The sequence below is a fragment of the Centruroides sculpturatus genome, unplaced genomic scaffold, assembly GCF_000671375.1.
Source record: "Centruroides sculpturatus isolate CEXI.00-Female unplaced genomic scaffold, Cexi_2.0 scaffold1430, whole genome shotgun sequence".
NCBI lineage: Eukaryota > Metazoa > Arthropoda > Arachnida > Scorpiones > Buthidae > Centruroides > Centruroides sculpturatus.
This window is the reverse complement of record NW_019385757.1, coordinates 120,478-141,747: the sequence shown is the minus strand read 5'-3', so window position 1 is coordinate 141,747 and position 21,270 is coordinate 120,478. Positions and strand designations below refer to the sequence as shown.

The window sequence follows — 21,270 nt, the reverse complement described above, 5'->3', positions numbered from 1 at the left end:
ATGAAATGACATATAGGATGATTTATTGATGCTAAAAACATGTTAACCATTTTTGATGAAAATATAACATGATTATTATATTAATAAGAAGTAAAATGAACAAATAGCATTGCTATGTAATCATCTGAAATAATACGTAGGCTGTTTTTTTTTCAAGCTCCGATGGTCTGTATAAAAAGACAAGTGTAAATAACAAAATGAATTTATTACCAAAAGTTAGGTACAAACATGGTTACTTTTCGACATAATCACCATGAGGATTGAAGCATTTGTCATATCTGTGGATGAGCTTTTCTATCCCCTCTTCATAGAATGTTACCGCCAATTACTTGAGATGTGCCCTAACATTGTTTTGAAGAATGTCATTAGTCTTGAACCTCTCCCTCCTAGCCACTTTTTCTGTTCAGGAAAGAAGTGGAAGTCACTCAGCGCTAAATTGGGCTATATGCTAGGTATTTAAAGGTGGTGAAGACTTCCACCCAGCTTGGAACTTTTTAATGTGTGAAGACTTCCACCTCTTTCCTGAACTGAAAACATGGCTAGCAGGGAAGAGGTTTGAGACTAATGATGATCTTCAAAACAATGTTGTTAAGGCCATCTCAATTCACTGGCAGCAACATTCTATGACAAGGGGATGGAAAAGCTCATCCACAGATATAATAAATGCCTCAATCTTCATAGTGATTATGTCGAAAAGTAACCATGTTTGTACCTAACTTTTGGTAATAAATTCATTTCGTTATTTACACTTGTCTTTGTTTTATGGACCATCAAAATTTGAAAAAAAAAAACGCCCTCATACTTTAAATTAAATTCAATGCTCTCTAACTCTTTGATTCAAATTCTTTTTCAAACTCTGACTCAAGATTCTATTCTATTTCTTATCTTGAATCCAATTGCAAGATTAAATTTTAAAACAGACTTTATGCTTCCTGCAGAACATTCCAAAACATACAATTGTTTCATGTTTTCTCTTGCTTTACTGGTTTACTAGGATTACTCGAACTGGATTCACTTGACTGACACTTGAAATGTTGATTCCTATGGAGAACTGGGAACAATCTTTAGCAATATTAAAGGGAGTTACAATAAAAACATATCCATTGTGTGAATGCTTATGCTCCTCTGTATTTTTTAGTTAGGGGTGACCTAGGTCATCTTAGATCATTTAAGATTTGGATGATCTGACTGTCAGTTTGTCTCTTTGAATTTCTCAGTGAACCTGGCTAGCATTAATAGAGGTAGTAATCTATCTTCTTCTTGTTGGAGGATATATTCTCTTATCACTGGGTCAAGCTTCTGAAAGCAATTCATTATAATGTGATCCACTAATGTTTCAAAAATAGAGTCACTTTCTTATTTTCTGTATAAAATCCAAATAGATCTTGTAATCTATTTACAAACTATCATCATATTTCATTAGGCAATTTTTCTATTTTCATGAATTATTATCAATATTCTGCAAGTTTTCCTTATATATATTCCGTATATCCTCAATTTTTTCTGTACAACTAACTTCATTTGGGCATAGTTATTTGTCAACCTTTCCATATAGCAGATCAACATTATTAAATATATATGTATAGAAAATCTGTGTACAGTATATACATAATCTTTCATAATATATATGAAAAGGTTTAAACAATATCCAACATCATTTTCCGCAATTGGAGAAACTAGCAAAATTCATTATGGTAACACAATATTTTTCCTTTTTAAATTAAAATAACATAAAACTAAAAAAAAAGTGTCATTGTTGAGTAAACACTCAACAATGACACCTTTTTTTTAACTCTTTCCACCCTGTGGACACAAAGACTTTATAGCAAGCCCATAATTGGTTTGCTAAAAAGAACAGGCCTGGGTTGTGAGGGATGGAACCCTAGTAAAATTCCTGGGGTTTTTTTGACTCATCAGGATTTGATTCCAGTCTCCCAGCTGCAGCCTTTGCACTTGGCCACCCAACTACTTTGTATAAAAGTGTTCATAAATGAACATAAAAAGATGTTTCACTGTTATTAAAATTAATAAATTCTAAAAATTTTTCCATTTAAAAAATCTTTAAGAACCACAAGTGACGTTCACTCTTTAATTCCGACTTCGATAGAGTTCAAAAACAGAGAAAAACCAGAAAATTATTTTCACTATTTCTTACTTTATCCATTATTTTATCCATATATATTTCGCTATTTCAGCCTCTTCATTGGATCCAATTAGTGTAGAATCCAATTAGTTCAGCCAGTAAGAAATAGTGAAAATAATTTTCTGGTTTTTCTCTGTTTTTGAACTCTATCGAAGTCAAAATTAAAGAGTGAACGTCACTTGTGGTTCTTAAAGATTTTTTAAACGGAAAAATTTTTAGAATTTATTAATTTTAATATTTGTTTACACCGATCCCATTGTTTTATTATTTATTTAACATTATGTTAATTTAAGCGTACAGAAACGTTGCTGTTGTTCCAGCAAAAATCTTATTTTCACTTTACCGAGTGCCTAGTAGNCGCAAAAACCAATTGCTACGTAATTCAAAGTGTCACCAATCTTTAGATTGCACTAATAAGTAAGTACAATTTTATCATATGTTTTGCAAATTCATTTCCCTAATTGTAGTAATATTTTAAACCGTTTGATTTTTCTATTAAAGTTTTTTTAATTGATTGATGATTGTTTGATTGTATTAACTTGAAAAATTGAATTATGACTATTTACAAAAAATTTTTTTAATTTTTCAAATCTATCTTTCATCCTTTTAACACACCACAGAAGTAACAGTATATTGGCCTGGATGAACTTCCACAGAACACGTGATAAATTATAACAAAAAGACACACAAAGTTAAAAACGATCGAAACGCCGACCTTTTATTTGAGGATTCGGAGTCCTTAAACATTAAAAACAATGGTTACAATTTCTGACCATAACTACCATGTTCTTTAGCACAATGTATAACTGGTTCAGGCCCTCTGGTGGTGATTTTGGGTAATCATAAAGTTCATTTGCATAACATGTTGTACATGATGACATGAACAACCCAGGATATTTTCAATTAAAAATTGAATAATGACTATTTACAAAAAAACTTTTAAATTTTGACTTGATTCTTTAGATATTGAAAATTAAATAAACAACATTNGGTAAAAAGTTAAAAAAAAAATATATTATTTAAAAATCTCATTTATTTTTATAAAATTATTTTATGCTTATTTTAACTTGGCCACGTCTAAATATCGATCCTTAAAAATATTTCCCTATTTTATAGAATCGAAGGGTAGAAACGGAGAAGTTTCAAATATTCAATGTATAGAGCGGCAATTAAACTTTGACTTAATCTGTGGAATTCGAGTTAGCCTCATTTAGGGGATTTGAGTAATAAAATTGGGGGTTTTGGGGTATTTTCTTGACTCTTATTTTCTTATCACCAGAGGTCGCCACCGGCCAATGTGACGTATCAACCTGTCAGCTTATAGATTCCGAGCTAAGGCGACATAGTATGATTGTACAGTGAGTTGCAGAGGAGAGTAGTAAGCAGTGCTAAGGTCGTCTACCAAACACTCCAATGGGTTGTGAATGAGAAAGATGCCAGTAGATACCCCGTCTACCTCAAAGCCACCACGCGTATAGGAAAAGAAAAAAAATTAAGTGTACAGGAGTGCTTATAGTGTTTGTGCATGAATGAAATGGAAGGTTTCGAAGGATCACACGATACGCATACTAGGCCGAGCACGTGGCCTTCACCGGGGTCGGAGAACAGTCCGTCAGATAGGGACAGTGTCCTCAAAGGCCAAACACCTTACGCCAAGAAGACCAACTCCAGAAGAAACGCGTGGGGTAACATGTCTTACGCCGATCTCATCACAGAAGCTATACACGGCTCTGCCGAAAAACGTTTGACCCTATCGCAAATATACGACTGGATGGTCAAAAATGTGCCCTACTTCAAAGATAAAGGAGATAATAATAGTTCTGCCGGATGGAAGGTAAATATGCCACTTTAATTAATGCCTTATTCTTCGCTATCATCCGTTACGCTCTTCCCTATTCTCTATAACATATATTTACTCGTCTATATAAATATATATTTTCTTCTTTTCCCTACAAATGCTTCACTTGTAGATATAGATCTTCAGATAGCACATGTATAAATTAAAACTACCTAATAGTAGTAATTCTTTAAAAAAATGTGATATTTCTATTGTTTAATTAATTATGTTCTGCCTCAAACATGGAGTAACAAAATAATGTGTTTCTTTAAATGTTAACAGTTTAAAACAAGCAAATAAATTCAAAATTTTTTAAAAAATATTTCAATATCAAGAGTAAAAGATGGTTGTGTGGGTATTACAGAATAGAGAATCTACATTTATGATAGTAACCAAGCAAACATTGTTCTATTATGATATGTAACTGGCATTCAATACATGGCATTGTCATCTTTACATTGAAAGCTGACATTTATATTCATTCTGATTATGTACAGTGCTTATTATTCTTATGCTGGTTTGTCTGTATTCTTATCATTTTGCATCTTCCTCTCAGTGACAAAAAAGTTCAAAAAATAACACATCAGTTTTTCACTATACAAAATCCATCTCTGTACAGTGAAATGTTGTTTCAAGTCAAACTTACCAAGTAAGCTATGTCAATGCTGACATTGCTGAACATGTATGTACTTTTTACTATTTTATTGATATTTTGTAGGTAAATATGAGATTTCCCTTCCATTAACCAAAATACAACTTTTAACTATATGACAAAATTTCAAACTAAAATTTTTTATTTAAAAATCAGAAAGCTAACAATCATGAGAATATGAGGAAACAAAAGTGATGACTTCTAAGTTACTTAAATAGGAATAGTTTGCAGGTATACAAGTCCCAACTCTAGAGAAAAGTGAAGGAATATCATCATTTAACTCCTGAGAAAATACTGTTAATATATATTAATAAAAATTGTTGGAAATTTTTAGTCATCAAAAATACTGGTAATTTATTAACTTTTCAGAGCAAGAAAAAAAAAGTCAACTTTTTAATATCTAAAATGTAATTTTAAAAATTTCAAAGAAATTTTCACTATCATAACAAATTAAATCTTTTGTATGTTAATTGAATTACACACTTACAAATATAATTACATAAAAACGGTTCAACAGATTTTAATTATACTCAAATATAATCTTAATATATTTTTCAAGAATAAAAAGAAATAAAATCTACTTCTCTAGTACCAATACTTTCAAATGTTTAATAAGCGTAAGTATATAATATATGTTAACCTTGTATGAGCAGTAACATTTATTGTATCTATTTCCATAGGTACTTGACTTTCAACATTAGCTGTTGCAACAACAGCAGATGGTGATGCAGGAAAATCAACAGATGATTCTGTTCTCTGCTGTGGCTGTATCACATATGGTAATTCTTGACGACAGATATCAACTTCCATCTGAAAATATAAATTTAAATCTTAAAATGGATATTTGCAAATTTCTATAAAGCTATTTAAATCAACAGTCTTTGTTATGAATTTTTGATTTTACAAATTATAATTAACAAATGTTATTTTTCAACGAAAAAAACATTTTTGCTTTTAAAACATAGCTATTAATCACACATGTATTTAAAAGAAAAAACACTGATTTATATCAAGGAGAGATTAACATTCATTTAAGTTATAACTGTAGAACCCTAATGTAATAAATGTGTGAGAGATTCAGCACTATGCTGGTATTATGTTGAAATCTTAAAAATAAAATTGAAGAGCTTATATTTTAAAAATATTTTATTACTTTCATGTTTAAGAATATTTAGATAAAACTATAAATAATATATTTTATTTGTTCAGTACAGCAAAATATGAAAATGTTACTCAACTAATTAAAATCATTCACCATTTTCAAAATTCAAAAATAAATGAATTTAATGAATGAAATTAAATAAGTATGGTAATATATTGTGTTTCCTGTCTTTAATATTTAGAATAATTTAGAAAGAAAATTAGAACCCACCCATCAATAGAAACAATTTTAAAGAAAAACGTTTTTCAAGAACTGAGAGGAGAATTCTCACTAAAGAAAATTTAAACTGATATTCTTTATATTCATATTCAAACAAATCAGTGCCCATCTCATATCCAATTCTAAAATTTTAACAAAAGTATTGCTAAATTAAAATGCAAATTAATTCATAAAAGAAAAACAGATGTAATAAATATAATATTTGATGTGAAAAGAACAGATGTGAACACATTTAACCCTTCGATGAACATGCCCGCGGCAAATTGCAGCAAAATAAAAATAAAGTCTTTTGTTTGACGTTGTGTTTAATTATTGTGGGAGTAAGTAATAGTATTCTCTCCTCATATTACAAGTTACAAGTTCTTTGTGAAATCGGGTCAGTTATACTAACAGTTTATCTGTTGCTGGACTTTGAATTGAGTTGTATATCATTTGCATTGTTATTGCCGCTATGCGCCCTGCCATGTAAGTAAAATATCAGTTTACTTTTATATTTATTTTTTTTAATATTTTTAACCTTTATATTACCGGGGTCCCAAACTGCGTCCCCCCTTTTTAATAACGATGGACGGGGGTATTGATTCGTCGTTACCCTGGTAAAAATCGATTTTAATGAAAATTTTTGGCAACAGATGCCACCACTTGACAATAGTGTGTTGTTTACCATCTGTTTCACATATTTGTGTCCAGGTTGCGTTTTGTCGACTCAAAAATTTTCATTTAGCGATTTTTTTTCTTAATTTAAATATTTTTCATTTATTTTATAGCATATTTACATAATAATATTACTAAAATACGTTTATTTATGCTATAATAAGTTTATATAGTTATAATAAGTCAATGTATGATAAATATTTAAATTGTGACCTTCAATTTTAATATTTTATATATTTTTTTATTTTTTATTTTAATAAAAAACATTAGCACATAGTAAATGTATTACTACTGGTTCATATATTTATCACAATAATTTAAATTATTGTTCAAAATAAAATGAATAAAGAATATTAGTTCGTAATATTCATCAATAGCAAAATAAAGGTTAGATTCCAAACAAAGGATATATTATAATCTGTGATAATTTTAAAACTAAAAATCGTACATTCATAAATGTTATATAGAATTGTACAGAACAATATTTCAAGTCCTTCTGGCTTAGTGCCAAGAACAAACTACTTAACTGGAGTATGTGAATTTTAAAAAATGTTGCAAATTTTCACAGACAGATGTCAGGTCTGATATATTTTAATTTTTTTTTATTGAAGTTTATATTTCAATGTATTTAAAAATATCGTATATATAACTACAGATATTAATAAATGTAACGTGATTTTTGTCATATGAATATAACGATAACTTGATTTTTGGTGAATTTTTAAAACTTTATGACCTCTTTGACCTATATTGACCTTCGAAATTTTACAACCTACCTGTAAACACATGGGCGGGGCAAACAGGAGTGTAAAGGTTAATAAAATAAGTCAAAATTTGCAAGTTTATTGAATAAATACATTTAACTAACAATGCCATAAGTTTCTACAAATTTTTAAATTTATATTAGTCTATAAGTGTTCCAATCAGCTTTCATGAAATCTGTATTTTCTTGGTGTTTTTAGGTCTCAAACCTTTGAACCAAGAACAGTTGGAAGGAGCTTTAGAACAAGTATTGGGAGAATTAATCGACAAAAGTGAAGAACCAGAAGAAATTGACTATCACAGTGAAACCGAGACAGAAGAGGAAATTATAGAAGAAAATTCTCATGATAGTGATTCTGAACAATCGGGGAATGAAATAGATAACATTGTCATAGAAGAAAATTGTGAACATGGGCAGACAGAAAAGGACAATTATCGATTTTATATAGGAAAAGATAAGAAAACTTTGTGGATCAGTAAATCTCTATATTCGGGTAAGATAAAAGCAAAAAATATTATGAAAATATTGCCGGGACCAAGACCTACTGCTAAAAGTACAAATAAAGATATAGATGCATTTCATTTGTTTATTACTTATCAAATGATTGAAGGAATTGTAACAGATACTAACAGATATATCCAGAAAAAAGGGCTGACATCAATTATGCAAGAGATACAGACTGCAGAGATACATCCAAAGCAGAAATAAAAGAGCTTTTTGGAACATTGTATTTGATTGGTATAAAAAAAGAAAGAAACACTAATTGCTGTGAGCTCTGGTCTTCTGATGGTAGAGGCATAATCCTTTTACGGGGCCTTTTCAGTTATAAACGTTTTCGGTTTTTGTTTCGTGCACTTAGTTTTGACAACATAGAAACCAGGGATGAATGAAAAATAACTGATAAGCTTGCACCAATTTGAGACTTTCACCAAGTTTGTCAACAATTGTATAGGCAGTTTCAATGTGAGTGAGTTTGTGACAATTGACAAAATGCTTCATCCTTTTAGAGCAGGGGTGTCCAACCCGCGGCCCGCATGCGGCCCAAGGCAAGTTTTAATGCGGCCCATGTAAACATGTAAACAAAACGACAAATGTTTAAATTTTTTTATTATTTATTTATTTCAACGGCGTAAACTCAGAAGTTTCACAAAGCCGTAAACCTTCATTTATATTTTATTTTTGAGCGGAAAGGAAATATTTTCAAATATTTGGAGATGTGTGAATGAGGAAAGATTAATAAATAAAGCTGGAGTTATGACTCAAAGGATTATAGACCCAAATTTGGGAAAAGGAGGGAAAGGTGAGAAAGGACAAAAGATAAAAAGTAGTGAGAAAGGGTAAATAGATCTGTTATGCAAATATTGACCCTTAATTTTCCAACCTTTCTCACATCTTTATCTTTTGTCCTTTTTCTCCTTTCCCCCTCATTTGGGCCTATAATCCTTTGAATCACAACTCCAGCTTTATTTAGTATTTCTTCCAACGTTGCAAGATTTGGCTACATTTGCGCCAAATGTGGCTACTTTTTTTTGTTTGACGTAAAAAAATACTCGAAAAAATAAATGAATTTATATACTGTATATTCTAAGTAAAAATTGAAAGTGTCTATAGAAGTAATTTTTAAAAATATCCTTTTTCGTGATAAAGTTTTAATATTTATTATTATAATCTACACATGTTAATCCTTAAATATATTTGTATATTGGGCCACAAGTATATATTATATAAACTTGTGGCCCAAATCTCCTTGACTTCTTCCAATGAGGCCCAGAGAAACAAAAAGGTTGGACACCCCTGTTTTAGAGGATGCTGCAAATTTGTACAATACATTCCTAATAAGCCTGCAGAATACGGCATAAAAATATATGCTCTATGTGATGCTAAAACCTTTTATACTCTTAATTTTGAGATTTATTGTGGAAAGCAAGTGCAAGGGCCCTACGAGAGATCAAACAAGGCCGATGATATAGTAAAGAGATTAGTCGTGCCAAAAAGAAATGTTAGTACAGATAATTACTACAGTAGTTATCCTTTGGCTGTAGATTTATTTAATAAAGGGCTTACCTTTGTAGGAACAATGAAGAAAAACAAACAAAACCAGACAAATAAATTCATGTCTATTTGGTTTACAGTATGATTATTGTATTGCTTCAATAATTCCAAAGAAAAATAAAGCTGTAATCTTTCTTTCGACCATGCATGACACTACTGAAGTTGATCAGGAAACTAACAAAGCCGTGATAAATTTGGACTACAATGCTACTAAAGGTGGTGTAGACACTGTAGATCAGATGTGTTCATTCTACACTACATCCTGAATTACAAGGAGATGGCCACTAGCTCTCTTATCATCATCTCGACATTGCTGGAATAAATGCTAATATCATATTTAAATTTAATAATCCCGATAACAAAGACAGAAGACGAAATCTTATTAAAAAAACTTGCCCTAAGTCTAATGAAAGAACATTTGAAAGAAAGATCTATGATGCTGACACTTCCTAAAGACATTCGTGCACTTTAAAAAAAAAAAAATGAAACGACAAACCAGTCAAAAAAGTAGCAAAACCTGGAATTTGTTTTATTTGTGGCAAACACAAAAACAATAGAACAAAATCGATTTGTCAGGAATGCGGAGAAAATGTTTGCAAAAAGCATAGTAATACAGTACAGTCCCGAAAACTCGGCACTCGATAACCCGGAAGTCCGGATAACTCGGCTACATCCTGGCAGGGCAAAAAAATCCTTAGTTAATTAATTTTCATTATAGACAGCTTTATGCCTCAAAGTATTTTGCTGAGGTCTGTCTTATCAGGTAAATTATTGTACACTGTGTATTCATTAATTTTCATTTTCATGTAGTAAAGGCTCTATGCCTTCATAAAGTACGTACTTTTCCTTTAAGGGTATTTGGGCAGTTTATTCTCTGTTGTATTCTCAAGCAAACAATACATAAAAGTACAGCACAGTATTTTCTGAGGAAACACTAATACTTATTTTTTTAACCCCATTTCCAATAACCCGGCATTTTCACAAACTCTGCCATCCTTCAGTCCACATTAGGCCAAGTTTTCGAGACTCTACTGAATAGTTATTGTGTGCGGCATGTGTGAAGGTGAACATCACATGGAAATAGAGTGACTTCTTTTTATTATCTAAATATTTTATAACCAATTTGTTTATTAAATTGTCGTAAAATTAGTTTTCTGGTATATCTAAATCATATTTTCAAAACAATAATTAATTATTGACTTAAATCAAGTAATATTACATATGCAGTGTAATTGCTGCAAAATGCCCTCTCATGAGCTTCTGAAAAGCACGTTCACCAAAAGGTTAAAATAGAATACACAAAATTTTTTAAAGTATATTTTAACTTAAACTTAGGAACTTGTTAATTGTAATAACATTAAACAAATGATAACAATATCCATGATTACAATAATCGAAGTTTAATGTATCTGTAATAAATAACATAAGCTAACTTGATTAATACAGCAAAACCCCGCTTAACGCGGGGATGCGTTCCTAGACGACAAAGCGCTAAACAAAACAGCGTTAAATAAGGTCATTTTAGCATAGAGTAAATATGGATAGAAGAACATGCAACCAAAAATAAAAAAATTGTACTTTAAGTTATTTCTATATTAATTTGTATAATAATATATGTTAATTAGTTCATTTTTTTCTATTATTAATAGTTCATTTTTTGTGATGAAGGTCCTGACTTTTCTGAAATTCTTGTTTTTTCAATAAAGTTACGAAGATTCATTTATCGCTTTTTTCTTTCCTTAAGCAAATGTTGGTAGCAGAAGATCACATCCAAAATGTATTGTTTTGCTTTCCTTTCAAAATCTAGATCATTTGCTACAATTTGATCAACAATTTTGGTTATTGCTACCAACTTTTACTAAGGCAATCGGTAGAGAAATTTTTTAGGTTCTTCGTTTTCAGAATCTCTATTTTCCAGTTCTACAGGAATTCCATGTTCTGCAGTTCTCAAAGATCGTCATTAATAAGGCTCTCACCAGAAACCTGCTGTAACTCCTCAATATCCTGTTCGTCTACTCTCCTAGTCCTGCTGTATTGATTACGTTGAGTTGAACAAACTCAACCTAATCAATACAGCAGGATTAGGAGTTCTATTGCTCAACGAGAAGAACCTATCAGTGATAGGCTCTTCTCATTGAGGATTCTTGGATATCTTTAGCATTAACTTCTTCCACACATCATTCATGCATTTATCAGTTAATTCTTGCCAAGCGAAGTCGATACTGCTTATGGAAACCATGCAAAACTGCACGAAACATACATAGATTTAAAGAAAGTACACCTTTTTCTGATTGGTTCTTGTTCGTAAATAATCGTATTATGTACAAATTAATAAAATGCCGCAATAATTTAATAAGTTTTGGGCTTTTTTTAAGGGTTTGAGCAAATGGCATTATAGCGAATCAGCATTAAGCGTGGTCTTACTGTATTAGGAAATAACACCATGAATATATTAAGTGGTTGGTTTATTTCAGGATAAAAGCTATGTTATATAAGAATTTTCAATTATATTCTTTGAAATATACATATTTATAAATTTATTATATACTCCACTATGTAAGACTTATGAAATTCCACCAAATATGAAATGAAATTTTAAGTTATTTTCCAAGTAACTAACTACAATTATCACAAGTAAATTTCTTTTACCTGCTGAGTGTGTCACTAAATTTTGTAAAAAATTCCCTTAAAAAAATAACTGTCATAATGACACTTGGAGAAGTTAAAAGTATATAAAGTAACCAAGGAGGAGTGCTTTAACATAGTGAATGCAGATTCTTTATCTTTTGTTTGGAAAGCATTTTATGAAAATCACAAAAAAAGATTATTGTAAAAACTTGAGTGAACTACTACATAATGTGTCTATAAAATTATGTATAATATATAAGATTTATTTTTATATATTTCTATATTTTATAAATTTGAAATATATTTAAATTTTGTATTTCAAATGTAAAATGATTTATAAAAAACTTTCTAAATGGAACAGTGATAACAGACCTGAGGCAGGACAGTCAAATTGTTTGAAAATGTTTGTCTTTTCTACTAATAAACTACTGGAAAAAACAAAAGTTAGCAGATTGATATACATAATAGTATTTAAAATTTTTCAGATATTTTTTCCTTTCTCTTAGTTTTTAAATTTATTTCATACTTTTTCAACAATTTGTTCTGAAAAACATTTCTTCATTTAACTTTTTAAATGTATTATTTTTTAGTATGTTTCAGTATATTTCTACACAAACAATTTACCAATCACACATCATATCTATCTTTCCAGATGATGGAAATTTCTATTACCAGTATAAAAATAGAGGATAGAATAAAATCTTATAAGTAAAAACTTGATTTTTAAGTATAAAAGTGATTTTATAAACAAAAACTTACTTCTAGTCTTTGAATAAAACTGGCAAGACCACCATGAGATTGAAATGCTTGCATATCTAAATTAGTTATTAAATCTATCACTCGAACTGCTCTAGTTACAAACTGAAAAAATAAAAATTTTAAGTAACTATTCATAACTATTACTTAATTCATATTGTTAACACTTACTGTTATATGTTCAGGTTCTGTTCCATGCCAGTTTATAACTTTTAATAAGGCTTCCATCATTCCACAAGAAACTAAAGCTTCTCCACCTAATAAAATTTTAAGAATTATAAAATACTATCATTTAAATATATCAAAACTTAAATATAAGTTTTATCATATCAGTAGTGGTAAAAAAATATATTAAACTTAAAATCTTTGTTTACATCATTCTGTAAAATATAAGTTTAATATTTGTATAATTTAATATTTCTTAAAAGAACATTAGTTTTTGGCAGGACTAATGATCCATAAGTCTAACAATTTGCCCTAATCTATATTGTATAGTGCTGCTCCAACTATGTATAGTGTGTATCCAAAACTATTCATTAAAATTTAAGTCAAAATGAGATAACCAAGGTTTTCTAATTTTAGATACAAAAAAAAAATCACAAATTCTTCAATAGTTAATAGTCATAGTGCTCACTGTGATCATGTGCTATGTAAGAGAACAGTAATGCAAGCATTTAAAAAATTTCAGTGCTTTGATAACTCCCAAAATTTGTTAGTAATCATATGTAATATGCACATTAATGCAATGAATAATGATCAGAACTGTTAGTTTTTCACATGATTGCATATATAAGGCATTGATTTTTTGCTGATTTTTCAAATTTCTTACCATTCCTTGAATACAACAATTCCAAAAATCACAACATGAATCAGAATACATGAACAGTCATCAGAATACATGTCAAATTTCAATATCATAAGTTGTTTAGTTTACAGCATAGTGTTGTTTAAAGAATAATATCCTTGGCCACTTCACAGTGTCCTTCAAATTTTAGCATGGGCTAATGTGAAATAAGTTCAGCTGAAAATAAGTGACAAGAGGGCTGAAGTGTTTATCAAAAGGTCCGCAAAATGTTTTTGTATTTTTCAAAATAAAGCCATGAGAACAAACATTTAAAGGTTATATTAGACGAGACAAGCTTTCAAAGTAATAGCAACTTGTGGACTTCCACATCATTACATCACACATAGGCAAAACAACCATGACCACATCTTGTAGCAATTGTGTAAGCCCTCCATGACATTATTTTTGAAGACAATATGTAACCAATAATGACACTAAGGCCTCTTGTGCATGCAATCATGTGACAAACAATAACTGTCACATACATAAGTTGGAAATTTTTCACAACCGTTTTTTGTGGACCTAAGATAATCAAAAAACTTTTTCAAATTTTTATATAGATGAAGATATCAAGAAAGTACAACTAAATCAGTCAATTTGGTGAAAAATGTCCACAAAAAACTAATAGGTGTAAAAAATTTCTGCTATTACAGATGATTGTAAGTCATAGTGTCAAATTTTGCCCTAGGAAATGAATTTTAGTTTTGTATTCCATACTCATTTCTGTTATGTACTGTTTATCAAAATTTAAATAATTGTTTCTTTTAATAAAACAAACCAACTGAATTATGTTATTTCCTTTCAAAGAATTCATTTTGGGCACTTTTTTTGCTATTATTCATGCCCTTTTCAAAATTCTTTTTAGCAACTTCCATTTTTTGCATCACATTCAGTTTTTAAACATGATTTTTCCTCTTCTTTTTTTACAAAAGTGAAAAAAACAGCCTTAATTGAAAGTTACAACATTCTTTTAAAAATTGTTAAAACACCTTACAATATTTAAATATACCACTTACGATCTTTCTGATAACCACATTCACTATAGTTTTTTCTTTTATTCTATAAACAACACAATTTTGTATTACATCTGAAAAAAATAATGTCTCAAACCAACTTGCACTATATTAAATGTTTAAATATCTAAAAAAACGTTCATTTGTTAACCTTTATAAGAAAAAAAAAACAAATGTTTAAAACAAATACACTGAATATGACAAAAAACTGAAATTAGTAAAAATAACTTGTAAAATAGACTGGGCAAAGGAAAATAAGTGCCAAAAATGCAATTTCTAATATAAAATAACAATTTAGTTGATGTGTGGCTTTCTTGAAAGAAACTGTCTTATAAGGTTTATTGAACAGGCTAAATTTTAAAGTAATATTTTTTCCTGAAAATCATTCTATGACAGTAAGTATATCAAATTTGGTTAAGATTATCAAATACTTCTTTCTAGGGAGAGCTCCGATACATTCTTTAACATTGATCATATTAGTTATTTTAAATTAAAACTTTTTATTTTTAATCAGTTTAATGTTCTTCTCAGTTTTTTCCAAAAATAGTCTGATAAATAATAAAAGTATAATTCAGAATTTTAAATAATAATAATTTAGATTTTAAATGTGTCAGTATAGTTTTAGAAACTTAAAAATTTTGTGAATATATATAATGACTAAAATGGAAAAGCAAACTGTAAATTAATTCTTTCTAGTTCTTTTAATAAATGTATTTATACACTAGTTTTGTCATTTTAAAATTTGAGTAGGAAGATTTTATCTTTAAATTAAGTCTTTTACATGTAAAACACAAACAAAAATTTGAAAGATTGTAACCATTTTCCATTGGAATTCATAGTTTTAAGTGAATGATTTATCATCTTATGGAAAAAACTTAATAAAATGGCAAACAAACACTTCAGTCAATATCTTCATAGCTTACACAAACATAAATGAAATAATTACCACTTTCATAACTTGCTAGATGATAAAGAAAAGAAAATAGAGCTGTTGCAAAAGGAAGAGCAAATGGTTCAGCATCTGGTTCTGTAAAAACAATTATTCACATTTATAGTCTTCAATCATTGAAAATATTTTTAAATCTATCAAATTCATTTAAAAGTTTGTTTTTGTAAGGCATACAAAAAATAAATTGCTAAGCTGAGAAAACCAATAGATTTATTTGAAAAGTAATGTTTTTGAACATATTTGATCCATCAACAGCTCTTCATGCAGAATGTAGAACTAATGATGTATCAAATAGGTTCAAAAACATTACTTTTCAAATAAATCTACTGGTTTTCTGAACTTAGTTTGTTTATTGAATTTTGAACATGGTGCCATATTCTTAGAATTCTGAATATGGTGCTTAGATATTTTTAGATTATTCTTAGACATTTATATTTTAAATGGCCAGATGAGATATTTACTTCAAATATTTCAAATTGTTTTGTTAGTCTTAATAAAAGAAATATATATAATTATAAACTCTGTAAATCTTTGACAATATTAATAAAAATATAAAATTTAACATACCAGTAAGTGCATGGATACAGCTCCTAACTAATACTGGCAAAAATCCATGATAATAAGCAGCACCAGTGGCATCAATAATTGCAGTTATCCTGAAATTAATTTTTTTTCTACCAATGACATTGCAGTCCCATTCATTGAACATTTGAATTTTTTTAAATATTTTTTTAATCACATACTTAAATATATTTCAAATAGTAAATTATATATATTAAATATTAAACAATACATATACACTAACCAAACACACACATACAATAAAACATTCTTTACAGAATTAATCATAATTTCTTTATATATAAACATTGAAATATTAATTGATCTCAAAATCTTAACTAAAGATTTGAATATGTAGTGCCATTTAAACAACATTAACTAGTTATATCTTAAGCAAGCAGACCTTTTACTTACTTAAGCTCTTAAGATTTAATCTATAAATATTTTTAATTCTCTAAACTAGACTTTTGAATTAATATAACATTTTTTCACAACAACTGAACTTAAAAATTTAAAACATTCATGTTTGTATTACAAATTTGACCAAAAAAAAAAAATGCAACTCAAATATCATTTATACAATCATCAATATGGACTATAATTGCTTGAACTAAATAGAAGAAAATTTTCGCAAAATTTTACAAAAGAAAGTTATGAGAAAATAATGTTCACTAGAGCAAACTTATTTTTCTATGAACATATCCTTTATTATAATTATATCAAGGAAATTTGAATATCAACTGCAAAGTGAATGTTAGCCAAGTTGACTAACTTTTCACTTGATACTCANAAACGAACCCATATTTACAGTGAGGTATAGGATTAGGTTCTACATAAGTGAAAAATAAGCAAATAATTTTGTTTATTAATACAATATAATACAAAATACATAAAATACATTTTAAAAATTAAAAATTTATATCATAAAATAAAGTGAAATGTTTTTATTTAAAAATTTTAGTTTCGGATCTCTTACATTTTTCAGAAAAAAGTATCCATCTTTAATTGTTTACATTTTTGTTTTCTTTCATTGAGAATTTCGGAATATGGTCGAATGGATGCGATGATGCTTCTTTTTACATTTGCACTTCGCTCCCAATTATTGTCTAACTCACAAAGTTCATCCGTCAAACTTTCCATAGTTGAAAGGATATGTTAACCCAACGTAGAGCTACGAACGAGCAGAGACACTGATTGGTTGACCACCAGTTGCCATAGCGCATGTATAAGGCGAGTTTGAGCGGGAAAATTGAAGGTGGCTAAGGAGAGATAGATATTGTCTGGCTAATAAAAAAGTATCGTCTGGCCAAAGAGAAGTAGATTTGTCTCACTAATGATAGTTTGTGATCGCCGGAAGTGCTACTGCATTGTAAGGTGTTTTCCTGAACGAACTGATACGGGATACATTCATTGGTGCTATGGATTCGGACGCCATTTATTGGACTATTAAGTTTGATAACTTGACTCGTGGGTACTTAAACATTTAGTATTTTAATATTAATTTAATGCAAATGTATACATATCCAATAATATTAAACAGAAAAACTAAATATATTCAATAAAAATCTTTATTTTAACAAATGTACAATGTCGCAGATCAGTAAATACATCAACACTGAAATGGAAATCAGTCTGGCATAGGGAAAATCGAGGAATTACACCATGAAACGGCAAATTGCGTGGCGGCGTAAATTGAGCCGACGTAAACCAAGGGCTACCTGTACTTTAAATTTCAATTTTTAAACTTTTTATCTGAACTTACCTGATCAACATTTTCTACATGAATGCAACACATGGTATTTGGAAGATGCCTTTTTACAGATTTTTCATCAGCATTTTCTAAATAGAATTCAAAGTGTAGCGTTGTTGCACTGGATGGAAAATGCTAAAAGAATATTTTATTGTAAATTGAAAAAATAAAATTTTGAAATTAAATTACATAATTATAAAATTTAGAATGAAACTAACTTGTACAAAATTATTGTATTTTTAAAATTTCTTGTACATTAAAACTAAAAACTTTTTTCATAACCAATGATATTTATAACAAGATCACATTATTAGATTTACAGTTGAATGTTTTCAAGACTCAATGAATTTAGATTAAAAAAATAATTTATTCCTTAAGATAAAAATTTTGTAAATTATTGAAATATTACATTACAAAAAACAACAAATATTCTGATTTTGATGTGTTTTGATGTTTACTAATGTTAACTTTTATTAACAAACAATAAAACTGTAACTAAATCAAAACTTACACTGATGGGAAGGTTTTGACAGCACTCAGCAAGACCAAAACCATTTTCTTTGCCTCCCCAACTCTGAAAAACATTAGTTGATTATAATTTAATTATTATAATGTTAAAGCATACAGAAAAATAAATTCTTGTTTTCAATCAAACCTAAAATTAAATTCTAAATTATAGGATATATGTATTATTAAAAATCTCCTCAGTAATAACTCTAAATTAAACAAAATAAAGAAAAATTTTACATCACTAAATAATCTAATTAACAAAAACTAATACAAAATTAGAAAAGCAAATACAACATAAGAGGAACAAGTACATAAGTTTCAGGCAATTCTTTATTTATAAATAAGAAGATAAAAAAATGATAATTTATAAAAATTATAAAATTTATTAATTGCTATATAAAATAATAAAATCCAAGAGTTGCGACATTTGAAATAATGTCCAAAAAATTAATTGTTCTCACTGAGATGTTTTGATTAAGTATTAAGTAGTACAAATCATCTATCATCATATTTTTACAACTACATTTTTAAAGTAGAATTAAGGAAACAATAAAACTCTTGTTTTATTATTGTTTCCCTAATTCATATATAGTAAATCCTATATGTATATATAACATTCTTAATATATAATCCTATATATAAAAAATTATTTTTTTTTCTAGGCAGATAATTGCTCATGCTGGCTTTTCTTCTTCAAAATGAAAAAAAAAGTGTAACAAAATTGGATATTTTAAATAACATCATTTTTAAATATAGTTCGAGAATATCCAATTTCATTATACCATTTTTTCATTCCTAAAAAAATTATTACTAGTATATTGTATAAAAATTTTTAATTAAAATAAAAATCAAGGAATTATAAAAATTCATTAACAGAATTCTACTTTCAATTAAATATATTATATTATAGACATTTGCATATTTGCATATAGATTTATATTAGACATTTGCAAAATTAAAATTTATATTATAAATTTTAATTTTGCAAATGTCTAATATAAATCAATATGCAAAATTCAAACACAGTAGAACCTTGTTTTGTGGCATCTCAGTTACATGGTTACCCTGAAATTTTCTTGTAAAATGCATAAAGTTTAATATAAATCAAATTCCATATTGGTGTCATCTCATTTAAACAGCAAAGACAGGCGTGTCCTGAAGTGACATTTATCACCACTAAAATTCCCAACAGGAAAATCCTGCATTCCTAAACTTAACATATTGTTTGAGTTTTAAATGGAATTAAACTTCTTTGTATTATTTTTTAAACCTCAACAAATTAAATTTATATCTGGAATTTAGTAAACAAGACAAATATTTATTCAATAATTTTATACAAAAATTTGATTGTATTTTGTAAAAATATAAACATGTAGGTCACTTGTAACACTCATAAGAAAAATACTATGAACTTGAAGTAAAAGCAAGTTTAGTTATTAACACTTTTTTTGACATTTGTAATCTGTACATTTAGTGAATTCTGTTTAATAACTTCTGAATTCTCCTCATAAAATACAATATTTAACATAAATAAAATCCTTCTTACCACTTCATTCAGTATATGGGTACTAAACAATTCCATTTAGTACTGTGATGTACAATACTTGAATAAATCCTACTGCAAACAGTTTGCATTCATGGTATATATATATATATATCATGTATATCAATAATCTATTATTCAGTGTTAATACATTACTCTGAATAAAAATTTGAATTAATTTAGATGGCAAAGCATGCTCAGTATTTTATGAATTTTTTATTTCCAGAGTACTTTTATAATCTGTATTAAACTTTTAGCAAAACTCAGTACAATAATTACAATTCTCAACCTTTTTTGCAACTCCACCTAGATGACTACTTCACTTATAATTGTAAATTGTATACTCACTCACATAGCCAGTATACTCCAATTATATACTGGCTATGTAAGTGAAATTTTACTGTATAAAATACAATACAATTGAATATGATTTAATAATTCACTCCCTTTTACAGTATTAATTAAAATTTTAAAAATTTGAATATACCCTTACCACATTGCTTTATTAAATTATTAACAACTTACCTCTGCTAAATATGTAAGTCTAGTAAGTAAGGCTTGCCTCCTTTCAACATTTAGCCTGGTAATGAAATTTGATCTTTTGCTATAAAATTTATAAAATTACATACATCAATTAATGTGTGTAAAATGTTTTTATACATGTATATTATATAAAAATTTCAATCTTTACTGTTAATTATTCAAATCAATATTCAATATAATAAACAAAAATTCAAATTATATGTTAATTTAAAATGGAAATTAACAATTTATAATTGAAATTTTTATTTATTCTGCAAGCATTATTTTTTAACTTTAAATTTAATAATGAAAATAATAATAATTTGTAAGTAAATGAAATCAATTCTATATGTTTTATCTCATTAAGAAGATTTTTCATGCCAAATTTAATAGTTAAAAGAAATCTATATATACAAGAGCTGTCAGATAAAGACACACACACCATATCTTGAAAACAGTACAAACTATGTCAAAATCATAGTTTATCATATCAAAATAGCAGATTTAAAACAGTCTTTTGACAGCAAGTGTGCAAAGTTCAAAATATCTGTATTGATTAGTTACAGAGTAATGACATTAAATTATGCAATTTCCATTTTTGCCTATCAGCAACAAGATGGCAATGAGATGAGCAATATGCTTTGCTAAATTCTGTGTTCAACTTAAGTAAATGACCACTGAAACCTATGAAATATTGTTGGAGGCATATGGA

General features: G+C 28.2%; 1 protein-coding gene across 1 annotated transcript in view; it reads right to left on the bottom strand.

The window, feature by feature from the left end:
- Nucleotides 1-21,270, bottom strand: part of LOC111641824 (E3 ubiquitin-protein ligase HUWE1-like) — a 125,004-nt gene that overhangs the window by 59,944 nt on the left and 43,790 nt on the right. Inside the window, exons 15-18 of the mRNA XM_023388058.1 lie at nucleotides 15,670-15,750; nucleotides 13,038-13,123; nucleotides 12,870-12,971; nucleotides 5,273-5,442 (exon numbers count right to left, since the gene is read on the bottom strand). Of these exons, the coding sequence (XP_023243826.1) occupies nucleotides 5,273-5,442; nucleotides 12,870-12,971; nucleotides 13,038-13,123; nucleotides 15,670-15,750 (439 nt within the window). The remainder of the gene's footprint in view (nucleotides 1-5,272; nucleotides 5,443-12,869; nucleotides 12,972-13,037; nucleotides 13,124-15,669; nucleotides 15,751-21,270) is intronic.